Raw genomic sequence first — 13,739 nt, forward strand, 5'->3', positions numbered from 1 at the left:
GTGGCCGCTGCTTTCTACTCACCTCCACCACGGTGGAGGCGAGCACGTACTGCATCCTGGACAATCTCCATCCAGACTGGCTGGGGGTGGGGGAGGGGGCGGGCATCAAAGCCCTCGGTTGAGGAGCATTATGGAGGGACTGCAGCGGGACTTTGTCCTGCCTCCGCTCCTCCTGAAGCTCCACAAGCCACCACAGCATGTCTGCCTGGTCCTGCATGATTCGCAGCATCTCCTGCGTGGTATTGCGATCATGCTCTATCATTTCTCTGCAACTCTCCCTGTCCATGTCCATGTTCTGGGACAAGGTGAGCTGCCACGCTCTGAGCTCTGTCTCTGCGGCCGCTGAGGTGTTCATGAGCTTGCAAAACATGTCATCTCTTGGGGTTTTTTTCCTCTTTCTAATCCGGGGATAGTCTTTCCGCAGCATTTCTTGAGGGTGGGGCCGAGGCCGAGGTGTCTACAGAATAAAAAAACAAAACAAAACAAGGTAGCCACTGTTAGCAGAGTGAAGAAAATGATACAATTGCAACAATGTAGACAATGCTCCCCATGCAGTGCACAGGGCAAACACAAACCCTCATTCCATTCCTGACATCCCAGAAGGGTCTGCTCGCTGTGTCCTTACAGAGAGGATCTGAGAGCAGCGTGTGTGTGTGTGTGGGGGGGGGGGGGGGCGCGCGCGCATATAGTCTCTGCTTAAACCAAATAAAAGTAATCAATGTGACTTGCTAGGACAGTACAATGGGCAATACAAAGGCACAGGGCATCTGCTGTATAGCTCTGGTATTTTAAACATGCGCTGTGCCCTTACCGTGGACAGGTTGGCGGGGGGTGGGGGGAGTCTCTGCTGGTATTTTAAACCCTTACAGAGAGGAACTGTGGACAGCAGAGGGTGGGGGGTAAGTCTCTGCTTAAAACACAGATTTGCTGCACGCAGCGGGGTACCAGCTTGTTCCGCCATGATGCAGGCTCCCTTGATTGCAGCAAAGAATCCTGCCGTGGAGGGAGGAAGAAGGCAGCCCTTCCCTGAAAAGTTTTGCAAAGGATAACAGATTACATACATGAAAGTTTCCATGAGATATCAACTGATGATAAACGTAGCATTTCTCATTCCATAAATAAATTGTTCCTGGGTAACCCCCCAGTACAGTCACCGAAACGCCTGAAATCCCCTTCCTGCCACTCCCCCCCCCCCCCCCCCCACGCAATGTAAAAGGACAGAACTGCTAAGAAGAAAAAAACCTCACCAGATGTGCCTTCCACGGGATCATTAGTGCTGTCCTGCGTGCTGCTGGATTGCTCTGGGGTCAGGAATATGTCCCGACTTTCTGGGAGAATGGACACCATGCTCTCATGCGCCCTGCTCGCCTCAGCTTCCTCCTCTTCCTCGTCCACGGAGTCCTCATCATTGTCCATGGACTGTGACCTAGCGGAGGTATTGATGCTGCGGGGCGGCACCATGGTGGGATCGCCATTGAGAATTGCACACCTCATCGTAGAAGTGGCATGTTTTGGGCGAGCAGCCAGAATGGCTGTTAGCTTCCCTGGCTTTCTGATATGACTGACGCAGCTCCTTGATCTTCACGCGGCACTGTTGCGTGTCCCTCTTGTGTCCCTTCTCCAGCATGCCCTGTGATATCTTCCCATGAATGTCCAGATTCCTTTTGCTGGCTCTGAGCTGAGCCAGAATGGGCTCCTCGCCCCACAGCCCGATGAGATCTAAGACCTCAGGTCGACTCCAAGCTGGAGTGTGTTTGGGCTTTGCAGTAGCCATCCGGAGTACAGTGACAATGCTCTCTCCATGCTGGCAGCACAGGAAATGAAAATTCAAATCTTCCCGGGGATTGAGGGGAGGGGACATTTCCTGGTAGCATGACCACAGAGCAGCATAGCGCGACTGTCCAGAGCGGTCAAAACGGGGCATTGTGGGATACCTCTCAGAGGCCAATAAATTTGATTTAAGTGACGTTGTGTCTACACTGACACTGAATCGAATTAACAAATTCGAATTAGGTGCTATGCCACTTGCATAGGTGGTCTTATTAAGTCGATTTTCGATGCAACTTAATTCGAATTAACAGTAGTGCCAGTGTAGACGCAGGTGTACAGAGGTCGACGTAAGTGACTTTACATCGACCTCCATCACCAGTGTAGACCAGGCCTAGGTATACCTAGATCTTCCCTGGCAGGTGTGCATCTAGCCTGTTCTTACAACTTGAGAACTTTACAGGTTTTACTATAGCTCTATATTTCTGACATAACTTCTTTTAGTCTCTCTCTTTAGGTGGCATTTTGGACCGTGGCATTTATACTATCCCATCCTTCTATTTACAAGAACATCATGGAGGACATAGATTCTGTTTGTGGCAAAGCAGGTAATAAACCAGAAATAAATGACTGTAGTATTCTAGAACATAAATACAGACAATTTGTTCTGTATTTATATAGTGCTAAGCACAGTGGGGTCCTGGTCCATGACTGGGGTTACTAGGTATAACTGCAATACACATAGTAACTAATAACATGGGACCAAACTCTGAGAGCTTTACTCAGGATTTGCTCATTCCTTACTCAAGCAAAACTACCTGTTGATGTCTGTGTAAGAAGACGTAAGTAAAAATTGAGTAAGAACTCAGCAAGGATCTAAGGATTTGGCTCTTCAGGATCAGGGGTGTTTGAGTTAAGTCTCTTATATCTTCATCTAAACGACATGTATTTGTTCTCTTCTAAGTATTTTCTTGTCAAAGGAACAAGGCTTGATTCTGACTTGAAAGCTGTTTCAAACTGTTATACTCCATTGACTGCAGTGGAGTTACTTCTGGAAATAATGTTTGAAGTATTATTAAGGCCAGTGCCATAGAAATGGAGAGAATTGAGGACCTCCTGGTTCCAAGCCCCATGTTTAATATACGACCATATGTCTTTTAGGGAGCGCTACTCATCCCCTCTCCTTAAGTCCATGGGCCCTAGAAGGGTGGACATCTGCCTGTAATGGCTATGCTCATTCCTGAAGGCAAATTCCCTGTGTCTCTGCTTAGCTATTATATTTGGGCTGAGAATATTCTGATATTGCTTCCGCTGACTCACTCAGGACTAGAAAGCAGGACTTCCTTGTAGACTTTTACTTGTGGAAATTCCTTGTATTGGAGGTCTACCTGTGTTTCTTGTTGGATGCTATCAGGGCAGGCAGCAAGTCCTACTTGTTTTTGTCTATTTACTATGGATCATTTATGCCCCCTGTTGTTACCTGACCAACTGGGATCTGATATTAGTGCGTGCAGGAGTTGACACGATACTCATTTGATAATGACAGAAAGGCTTTAATTACTACACTATATTAGCTGCAAAAGCAATTTTCCTCACCAATGCAGGCAAGAGGCGGTGGTTTCAATTTTTGATAGCTTCTCCAAGAGCTCAGATCTGTAGTCTCAGAAGAAAGCTGGGAAAGATGACAGTTCTGTGTGTGGAAGGATTTCTCAATCTTGAAGCGCACTTGCTAGTGAGATTGCGTCCTTCTTTATACTCTTAAGTTTAGTGTTTTTAAAGCATTTTTGGTAATTATATGGGAGAACAAAGGAAATCCAAACAAAAACAACAGGGGAAAAACCTAAATGTTTTCGCTCAGTTCAAAAGATGTTAGCCACTTGGATTTTCTTTAGTCAACACTCCAGTACTTGCTTCTCACAAAGTTCCACCCTTTTGTAACAAAAGGGGGCTTCAGGTTTGCTGAGATGAACATTAAATAATACCTGAGGTGGTACCCATCAGAAGATAGGATCATAAGGTATCCTTGAAAAATACAGAACCTCTGAGGTATAGATGAGTTAACTACAGAAGATAATTTCATTAGAGAAACTGGTCAGTCAAGGGGGGCTATTAATTATAGGAACGGCAGTTACGCTGATGAAATACCAGACATGCTTAAAGAATGTGTGATGCAATAATAAGCAGTCACTTCTTTTCAAAAAAGGATTTCCGGTCATCACCATGCTTTTGTAATACGCATTTTATTAGTAATATTTGGTAGCTTAATTTTATAAGTAGGCCCAGCCTTGCTTAAATTTCATCGTCTGCACCTACCATGTTTGATTTATTTAGCATTTGTCACCCTCTCTCTTCCCATTTTTTGTGTGAGACCAGTGGGAACCTTTGTGGATGGCAGGTTTTCCTGAAGGATACTGTGTGACATTGGACCATAGCATATTTCTGTGATGTTGCCTTTCATTTGTGTTGTGGTTCCTGCAGAGAGCTTAGATGCCTTCAATACGCACCTTGTAAACTGCTTACATTTTTAAAACTGTCCTGAGACTCAGTGAGCCTAACATAGTATCTAAAAGTGAGATCTATACATTTTACTCAAGTACCTGTTGTCTTACAGTGGACTCTAGGTACATAAAATAAACCTAAGGAAATCAAATGAAGAACAGGATGGGGACTGAAGGGCTTAATTATTATTATTTGTAGTGCCCAAAATTGTGCTTGGATGCCACACAGGACAAGATAAAGCTGCTGTCCCAAAGAGCATGCTGTCTAAATTCAGTGAGACACAGCAAGTCAGGATCATAACACAGACACAGTAAAAGAGTAGGGGAGCGGACGCACACAGGTAACAGGGTCATGTGATGAGGCAGTAAGGAATGTAACAAATTTAAGGTTCTGTGAACTGAGTTGGTTTTAAAAATAGGTTCAGTGAGAGACTGCACGGTAATAATAACACTTCATCAGCAGATTTCAAAGTGATTTCCAAAGGAAGTCAATGTCATTACTCCTATTTTGCAGATCAGGAAACTGAAGCACAGAGCAGTGAAGTGACTTGCTGCATGTCATCCAGCAGGCCAGTGGCAGAGGCAGGAATAGAGCCAAGGTCTCCTGAGGCCCAGTTCAGTGCTTTATCCACTAGATCACATGATCTATCTACACAGATGGGAAACTGTGACGAAGCGGTTTTCAACATGGTTTAAAACTAGAAGTGGCCGCCCAAAAAGGCAAAAATTTTACATACACTTCACAAATCACCATTTTTCATCAACATTTGGTCAAGTTTTTGTTGAGCTATAACAAGTCTGAAACTTATTGACCACATATATTTAAGACCCTTACATATTGAGTTTTAAATATATCTGGTCAATACCAGCTTAACTATACTTTTTTTCAATTTCATTCATTACCCCCATTAACCCATGTAGGCAGCTGGATCTTTCAAGAACCTAGCAAACTCATGGATAATTCTAAATTTAAAAACACTTTCTCTCCCGCCTTGGTTTTTACTCTGGAGCAGTGGCACAGAGAGTTTTAGCCACATCAACTAATGGTCCTCTGAAACAGAGGAAATCAAGAATAATATTGCCATTATAGGCTGATTTATAAATCACACAGGCACTTCCTTACATTGATCTATTGATCATTTGGTTTCTTATTTTCTAAAACAACATAGACCAACATGGCTTAGCCAGCCAGAGTAAAACCATGTTAAACTGTTTGAGGAATGCATTCTAGACACGGTGGAGATAACACAGGAAATTCTAGAGGCACTGTACCAGTAGTCCCATAGCAAAACGTTTCAGTGCATGTTGAAATCTCAGAATCCTTGTGAAATCTTTTACTTCTTTATATCTTATTCATACTATATTATTTCTTATAATGCAACAGGTAAAGATAAGATTGAAGTAGCTGAAGTTGACCTTAAGAAGCTTCTCTTAATTAAATGGTGCACTTTGGAAGCTATACGACTAAGATCTCCAGGTGCAATCACTAAGAAAGTAGTGAATCCAATAAAAATTCAGGTGAGATTTGTTTTTACGTGGCTGTCATAAGTACATTGTAATCTTTCTAGAAGTCACTATCTCAAATGTGTCTTAAATTAGGCATAGGAAACCCCAAACCTTATTTAAATCAGCTGTTTAATTTAAGAATGATTTTGCTTCTGTCCCACTCCTCAGCCTCATCTTTACTTTCTGACTGAAGGAGCTGGGGGATGCTGCACTGATGGTGGATGGGACAGGCACCACCAGGGCAGAGTCCAAGGATACCATATAGGCAAAGGCCCACGAGCTGTAGGAGGAAGGAACCATGCTTTACAAAGTGATGAAATCCCCTTCCTCCAGCTCTTCTTCCTCAGTGCCATTTTGAGGGGAGGAGTGAGGATAGCCAGATACCCCCTGAATAAACATTTGGGAGAAAATCTATCTTGGTTAAAGAACTGGCAATACCACCCATTCAGGACATGATCCAAAGGTCATGTGATTTCAGCAAGGGTCTTTCTATGGATTTTCCTAGGTTTTGGATCAAGCTCTTAATGAGAGGATTACCAAGAGTTTATAATCCACATCCGAATACAGTCCTTCAGCAAGAGTCAGGGAAGACCAGATTTAACATTCCTGTTACTTCTAAGGTTTAAAAAGCTCATTTCAGGCCTTTCTTATATGTAATAAAGAAGCAATAACAACAACAAAAAAAGATGCAAACCCATTTTCTCTTGCATCACACCCTTAATACACACAACTTTGCTTTACCATGTGCATTATCCTCTAGCAAGGTTTTCCATTCAGTTCTTGGTGAACCAGCAACATTTATAATAGTATGTTTTGGAAGCAGACTGAACTTGCAGTTTTCTATTTCTTTGCTTCAGAATTGTTTCTCCTGCTTTTAGACTTTCACCATCCCTGCAGGTGACATGCTGATGTTGTCTCCATATTGGGTGCATAGGAATCCAAAATACTTTCCTGATCCTGAAATATTCAGACCTGTAAGTTGCCACTTTTGATGTATTTATTTTGCTCTCTTTTCTCCTTTTCATGTAATTAGATCCAAAACACATTGTTAAGTGCATCTTCCTTAAGATTGCTTTCAGCTAGATATTTATCCTCTCCCTGTAACAGTTAATGCCCTAGTACTTATAGGGGAAAAAAGCATGTACAAAGAAGATGGTCCTGCTGGAATGAGAAAGATCCTCCAGTTCAAGAATGTATTTATGTTTAAAATATTTTTATATAATCATCACCACTCTGAAGTAGCACATTGTATCTTGCTGGTTTATTGTAAATACTTTAATCATATAGGACTTGATCCAAAGCCCATTGAAGTCAATGAAAAGCCTCTCATGGACTTCACTGGGCTTCGGACCAAACTCGGTGCATTCCTCCACCTAATGTCTGTTTTTATATCTCATCTCTATGTATTTTACCCATCTACACTGGCTTCGAATCCCTCCTCAAAACTCTCCAGTGCCGTGATACCTACAAAGTACTTGACACTGATGAGGCTGCTGGTGTGCTGTGACCACTGCTTGTCACCAATATAAGAATGATAAGGGGGGGTGAGGTAATGTCTTGTATTGGACCAACTTCTGTTGGTGAGAGAGACAAGGTTTTGAGCTTACACAGAACTCTGGTTCATGACTCTTAGAAAAGCTTTGTGTAAGCTCAAAAGTTTGTCTTTCTTACCGACAGAAGTTGGTCCAATAAAAGATACTATCTCAAGCATCTCTTCTCTCTTATATCCTGGGACCAACACGGCTACAACTGCATATCACCAGTGTTTTCTCATTGTTTTTTGTAGCTCCCCATCTGTCTGCAGTTATCTGTTTGTTCTTATGTCTTATGCTTATGTCTTATGTCTTTAGGGCGGGAATGGTCATTTTTTGTTCTGGGTTTGCACAGTGCCTAGCACAGTGGCATCCTGGTCCGTGACGAGGGCTCCTTGGTGTTGTGGAAATACAAATAATAAATAATAATTTTCAGTTACTTTCAGTTTCAAATCATTCCACTAAGTGTAGTCTCCACTCTTTAGTAACACATCAACTTTTTATTGCTTATTTACCCATATTTCATGACTGTGCAGACAGGAACTTAAATGTTCCTTGTACTCATCTTCTGTGCCAGAACCATTTCACCTCTTTTTGAAGGCCTGTGAAAGATTTACTTACCTACAAGCTTCCCCTCTAGCAAATCTTCTTTTCTACGTGAAGGCCCTCTTGACAAACCATGGATCAGGTTTGAGCCATTACCCTCTCTGAGTACATGGAAATCATCAAATCCAAATACTTTCTTATTGTCACAGAAGGCATTCCTATGTGCCTTGAATCTAAAACTCTACACACATCAGTTGGTTGTGACCATTGGCCTCTTCTCTTCTCCTGTGTTTGTCACTAAAAGGATCCCCAAGAAGATCACAGCCTTCAGTTTTCTGCCAGGTCCTCAATGCTGTTCTTAATTCCATTGAGTCTGCCTTCACTGGTGTAACTTCCCACATGGAATATTAGTGGGAATTCTCCAGCTTTTGTCTCAGCATCTGTCACCATTATTATCATAATGCTGTTACTAGCATTCCTGGAGGCAGCCTCCTACCTTGCCTCTTTCACCTGTCTCATAGCTATCTTAGGTCAATATATAGTCACTAGCAGAATGATCTATTTCAGTGTCTCTCTTACAATGATTATGTCTTGGTCCCTGGTGGAGCTGTGGTCCATCTTTAACCTGATCTCAGTCTATTTTGCCCTTAACAAAGACAGACTACTTGCTGAGGCTGACTAGGTTGAGTGGTTCTATAGATTTTTACCCTACAGTTCCATAACCATCCTGTCTGTGGTCTCAACCTGCAGTGTCTGTGGGGGGTGTCTCTTAAGGCTTTATCCAGTTTTGCTTTCCCTATTTTGCCTGGTGACTTCAACTATTGTGTTAAGCCCCTCCACCTACTCGAGAAAAAAACCAATTTGTACTTCATACATATGGAAGCTAGTTGTCTTCACCAGAGTAGCTAGACAGTACGCATCTTCCACATTGGAATGCCTGGGTCTGTTACTACAGAGTCATCTCTTCACTTGTTAGGATGTCTTGATGCTATCAAGTTTCACCTTAAGAACCCCCCACCCTTGAATGCTAGGCTATATGGCTGTTCTGTTCTGTTCTCTTTTTTTTTTTTTTTTTTTTAACTCCTGGCTCTGCTAGTCAGTGCATGATTCACTCAGTATGTCACTCACTCAAACACTGATTTTATTTAGACTCATCGTCCTTGCCCTCCTCTTAGATATTCTGTCAGTGTGCTATTTTTCTCTGCAAAACATTTTGGGACACAGCTTGTATGAAAGATGCTATGCATAATTAAATTTGCCTTGCAATTACCTTGTGTGACGTTGGCAGACCAACCAATCTGCGTATGACCCATAGCAACTTAACAGGAGGCATTACAATTGTATCAGGCTTTCATTTGTATGTGAATTTCAAAGAGATGTACTAGACCAGCAATCATTAACCCATTCATTTGTAGTAATAGAAATCAAGGGTAGATGCTAAGTGTATTTGTCAGTGTTTACCTATACCCTGTTAGAAGTTTAACTATGTAGCCAAATTAGCTTGTAGATTCTAATTCCCTTTCATATCTTAATTGCCTTACATTATGTATGCAACTGTGGTCAGTTAACCTTAAGATGAAAGATGTGAGACACTGCAGGAAACTAATAATATTATCTACATTGTCTTCAGTTTAACTATCTCTGTTATAATGACTGTTGTCTTACCACTGGGGCAAGTGGTAGATATGCTGGAGGATAGGGATAGGATACAGAGTGACCTAGACAAATTGGAAGATTGGGCCAAAAGAAATCTGAGGAGGTTCAACAAGGACAAGTGCAGAGTCCTGCACTTAGGATGGAAGAATCCCATGCACTGCTACAGACTGGGGACTGACTGGGTAGGCAGCAGTTCTGCAGAAAAGGACCTGGGGGTTACAGTGGATAAGAAGCTGGATATGAGTCAACAGTGTGCCTTTATTGCCAAGAAGGCTAATGGCATATTGGACTGCATTAGTAGGAGTATTGCCAGCAGACTGAGGGAAGTGATTATTCCCCTCTATTCAGCACTGGTCAGGCCTCATTTGGAGTACTGTGTCCAGTTTTGGGTCCCCCACTACAGGAAGGATGTGGAAAAATTGGAGAGAGGCCAGAGGAAGGCAACAAAAATTATTAGTGGGCTGGAGCACAAGACTTACAAGGAAAGGTTGAGGGAACTAAACGCTTGTTTAGTCTGCAGAAGAGTAGAGTGAGGGGGGGATTTGATAGCAGCCTTCAACTACCTGAAGGGACGTTCCAGGGAGGATGGAGCTAGGCTGTTCAGTCAGTGGTGGCAGATGACAGAACTAGTAGCAATGGTCTCAAGTTGCAGTAGGGGAGATCTAGGTTGGATATTAGGAAAATCTTTTTCACTAGGAGGGTGGTGAAGCACTGGAATGAGTTACCTAGGGAGGTGGTGGAATCTCCATCCTTAGAGGTTTTTAAGGTGCAGCTTGACAAAACCCTCGCTGGGATTATTTAGCTGAGGTTAGTCCTGCTTTGAGCAGGGGGTTGGACTAGATGACCTCCTGAGGTCCCTTCCAATATTAATATTCTATGATTCTATAGTGTAACTAGATTACCTGGGTATGCATAGGTCATGTGTATGAATGTCAACAAAAAAGAGTCCTCAGTCACATGCTGTGATCAAAACACTTGACAGCCTGCTTCAACTATAAAGGAAAGTCTTGGCCTGATCCTTTCATCTCAGGTCTGCTTAAACTTTGTGTCTCAGACCTTTGCAAATCAGCAGAAGATTTTGTTGTCTTCTTGTTAACCTGTGTGGTACTACAGAAACTGTTTTGTTACTGGCTTGGTGAACCTAATTATAGAATAAATAAATAATTATAGGGATTGTCTGCCCTATTTCTTGCAGTCTGCCTTGAGTGTGGCATTCTCGGTGTGACCAATCCAGGAACCGGGTCACACCTTGCAATTCAGGGAGAGCTAAGGACAGAGTTTGAGCTTTCATTCAGAATCAGCTTGCTTCTGTGGGGTAAGTGCCAGACTTTTAAAGGCATTTAGGCACCTAAAGATGCAGCAAGGTGCCTAGTTGGATTGCGAAAAGCACCTACTCCTTTAGAGGCCTAAATACCTTTGGAAATCTGGCCCTAAATTCCTGTCTCGAAATGTGCTTGACTAAATTAACTTGTTTGCAAATCCACATACTAGCAACAGAGTGGCCAAGTAATCGTAACAGGTTCATATGCCAGGATTAGCTGTCCAAGGTCTTTTTTAGTCTGGAGAAATAAAGTTAAGCTTATTTATACAAGGCTGATTTGGAAAAAAAAAATGTTTTCTTCCCACAGGATCGTTGGAAAGAGGCAAATTTAGAGAAGAATGCTTTCTTGGACGGCTTCGTGGCATTTGGAGGAGGGAATCATCAGTGTCCAGGAAGGTCAATGAAACAGCTGGGATTTATTTATTCCTAAGCCCTGCCTAGAACTATTCCCTGGCCCTGCGACTCTTACTTTAGCTCCAGATGTATTTTCATTGATCAGTAGTTCAGTACTCTTTGGGCTTTGCCAGAGTTGGTCTGATAAGAAGTTGCACACATAGGAAAGGCAGAGTTAGCTGTGAGATAAAAGTAGAGTCTGAGACCGATGTGTCAGGATTCTGCACCATAGGAGACAGAAGTCAGCCCAGCTCTGCTGCTCTCTTTGCATCTTTTCATCAATGGAAGGTTATTTCAATTACCGGATATGCTGGTCTATGTACATGGCATTGTGGTGGTCATAAATACTGTCAGTGATCTAAGGAGAATTTCTCCAGTCTAAACTTCTTTTCTCCTTCCTCATGATAAATTAAGCCCCTTGCTCATCAGTCAAATCATATCACTCCCCTCTTTGAATCTCTTGACTGGCTCCCCTAAGTTTAAATTTCTTGTACTTGCCTTCATGGCCCTGTAAAATTATGGCTTATCCTATGGCTCAGATCTCAGCTCCCATCACATCCCCTTTCCCTCTTTCAGCAAGCCTTGATGCCTCCTTCATGCCCACTTCTTTGTTTCATGCTGTGCCCCCATTCCTGCAACAACCTCCCCATCCCAGTAAGCCAGCTGCCCACCATCTGACACTGATGTTTCTTCAAATATGTAAAAGGTCGTTATAAAGAGGATGGTGATCAATTGTTCTTCACATCCATCAAGGGTAGGACAAGAAGTGATTGGTTTAATTTGCAAGAAAGGCGATTTAAATTAGCATGCTGGGGTGTGTACCCCACACTGATATAGAAAGGGCTAATTGGAGCCAGAGTGCAATCAATGCACTGGGTGCACCTGGAGGATGTGCCAGGCCCAATTACAGATGAAGCCCTGCTGGGATTTACTATAAGAAGTCCAAATAAGAGGGCAGGAGAAGAGAGAGAATTCTGAAGTCCCTTTCTGGGCAACAGAGAGGCCTGCAGGAAGATTCCTGCTAGGCCAGTGAAGGACTTCATGGCAGTAGTGGGAAGCCCAGAGGCAGAGGCACAGAGCTGGTCTTGGGATCCTCTCCTGAGTAGAGAGTTGTGGTAAGAGTCTGAGAGAGACAAAGAGAAGCCCCTGGGGTGAAGCAAGCTCTGGTGGGGAGTCTTGATGGAAGAGCAGGATCTGGACGTCCCGTCAGAGAGCCCCTAGAAAGGGTTCAACTGAGGGAGATAGCAAAGTGGAGACTTGAGAGAGCTGAAAATTCAAGCCTGAGGAGGACAGAAGTGGTTTAAGTTTCTATTTTTATTTGAGACTTATTGGGGAACTACATAAGGGAGCCAGGCAAGCCCCGGTCCTCAAGAAGAGTGAGCCTTGAGAGGTCATGGCTTGGGAAGAGTACAGATACACAATGGGTCCAGAAGAGAGCCATGGAGAAGGCCTGCAAGCATGCTGAGGTAGGATAAAGCCCAAGGAGGTGGCAGAGAATCTGAGGAAGCAGAACTTGCCTGCTTGCTACAGTGTCCCTGGGCTGGAAGCCAGAGGAAAGAGGAGAACCCAGGATCCACCCCCAATCCACTGGAAAAAGTGGTGAGAAGCTCCAGAGGCCAGGGTTGGGAGGACTGGTGAGTCTGGACTCAGATTAAAGACTTGGTATGAGGCTGTTGGACTGTCTCCTGGAGCTACAAGTGATCTGGACAGAGGGTTGTGTCATGAGAAGGGGCAGATCATCACTGAGCTGGAGTGGCTGTTAACAGAGAGCTGTGCCACACCCAGCCAGTGATTCAACTCTTTTACAGTTATATTCCCCCCCTCTCTACCCTCAGTACCTATAGGAAAGCTAAATACTGGAATAAGTTCCTTAGAGAGGTTGTAGAAACCCTCTTACTGGCGGCATTTTAAGAACAGGTTGAACAAGCTCCTGTCAGGGATGGTCTCTGTATACTTGGCCTTGCCTCTGTGGGGGAACTAGATGACCTCTTGAGGTCCCTTCCAGCCCTACACTCCTGAGATACTATCTTCCCATTCAAATGTGTCCCTAAGACTCACTTCTGAGAGGCCTTGAAACACTAATTTGGTCTTCTCTAAGAACTGGAGGACCAAGAACGCTGGAGTTTAACACTACTCCACAAATATCTGTCTAGCCAACTGTCCAGCATAGAGTGAGCTGATTTTAAAAACAAAAATCTTGACTCCATTCTCTAGGTCTCCCAGTGCATCCTGTGTTCTCTGCATCTTAGATTGCGAGCTCTTTTGTTCCAAAATCAAAGACCCAGTCTTTCAGGAAATACCTTTACCTCCCCTCCTCCCTATGTGTTCCCATTAGGGACTGCTAACAGAAGCAGTCTACTTCTGATTTGAATGTCTGACTGTGCACAGAGTGGTGATCTCCCAGGTAATCAGGGTGCAAAGTAACACAGGGCTTTATACGTAAGAGTCAGACTCTGCTGCATTCAGGAACAAATGAGGCCAGTGCACTGATGAGAGAGCTGGTGTAATAGGCTCTCCGCA

General features: G+C 43.5%; 1 protein-coding gene across 3 annotated transcripts in view; it reads left to right on the forward strand.

Annotated features, from left to right (window-relative positions):
• The window catches only part of LOC137150884 (24-hydroxycholesterol 7-alpha-hydroxylase-like), a 70,202-nt gene that overhangs the window by 20,693 nt on the left and 35,770 nt on the right, over positions 1-13,739 (forward strand). For all 3 annotated transcript variants that reach the window (XR_010919111.1, XM_067544924.1, XM_067544923.1), the window contains exons 8-11: positions 2,285-2,375; positions 5,650-5,783; positions 6,650-6,745; positions 11,134-11,222. Coding sequence is in view for 2 of the 3 variants with exons in the window: in XM_067544924.1 (XP_067401025.1) it covers positions 2,285-2,375; positions 5,650-5,783; positions 6,650-6,745; positions 11,134-11,222 (410 nt within the window). In the remaining variant the exon portion in view is untranslated. The remainder of the gene's footprint in view (positions 1-2,284; positions 2,376-5,649; positions 5,784-6,649; positions 6,746-11,133; positions 11,223-13,739) is intronic.

The sequence above is a fragment of the Emydura macquarii genome, unplaced genomic scaffold (assembly GCF_026122565.2).
Source record: "Emydura macquarii macquarii isolate MOO-44397 ecotype Brisbane River unplaced genomic scaffold, CSIRO-AGI_Emac_v2 contig_1039, whole genome shotgun sequence".
NCBI classification, from domain to species: Eukaryota; Metazoa; Chordata; order Testudines; family Chelidae; genus Emydura; species Emydura macquarii.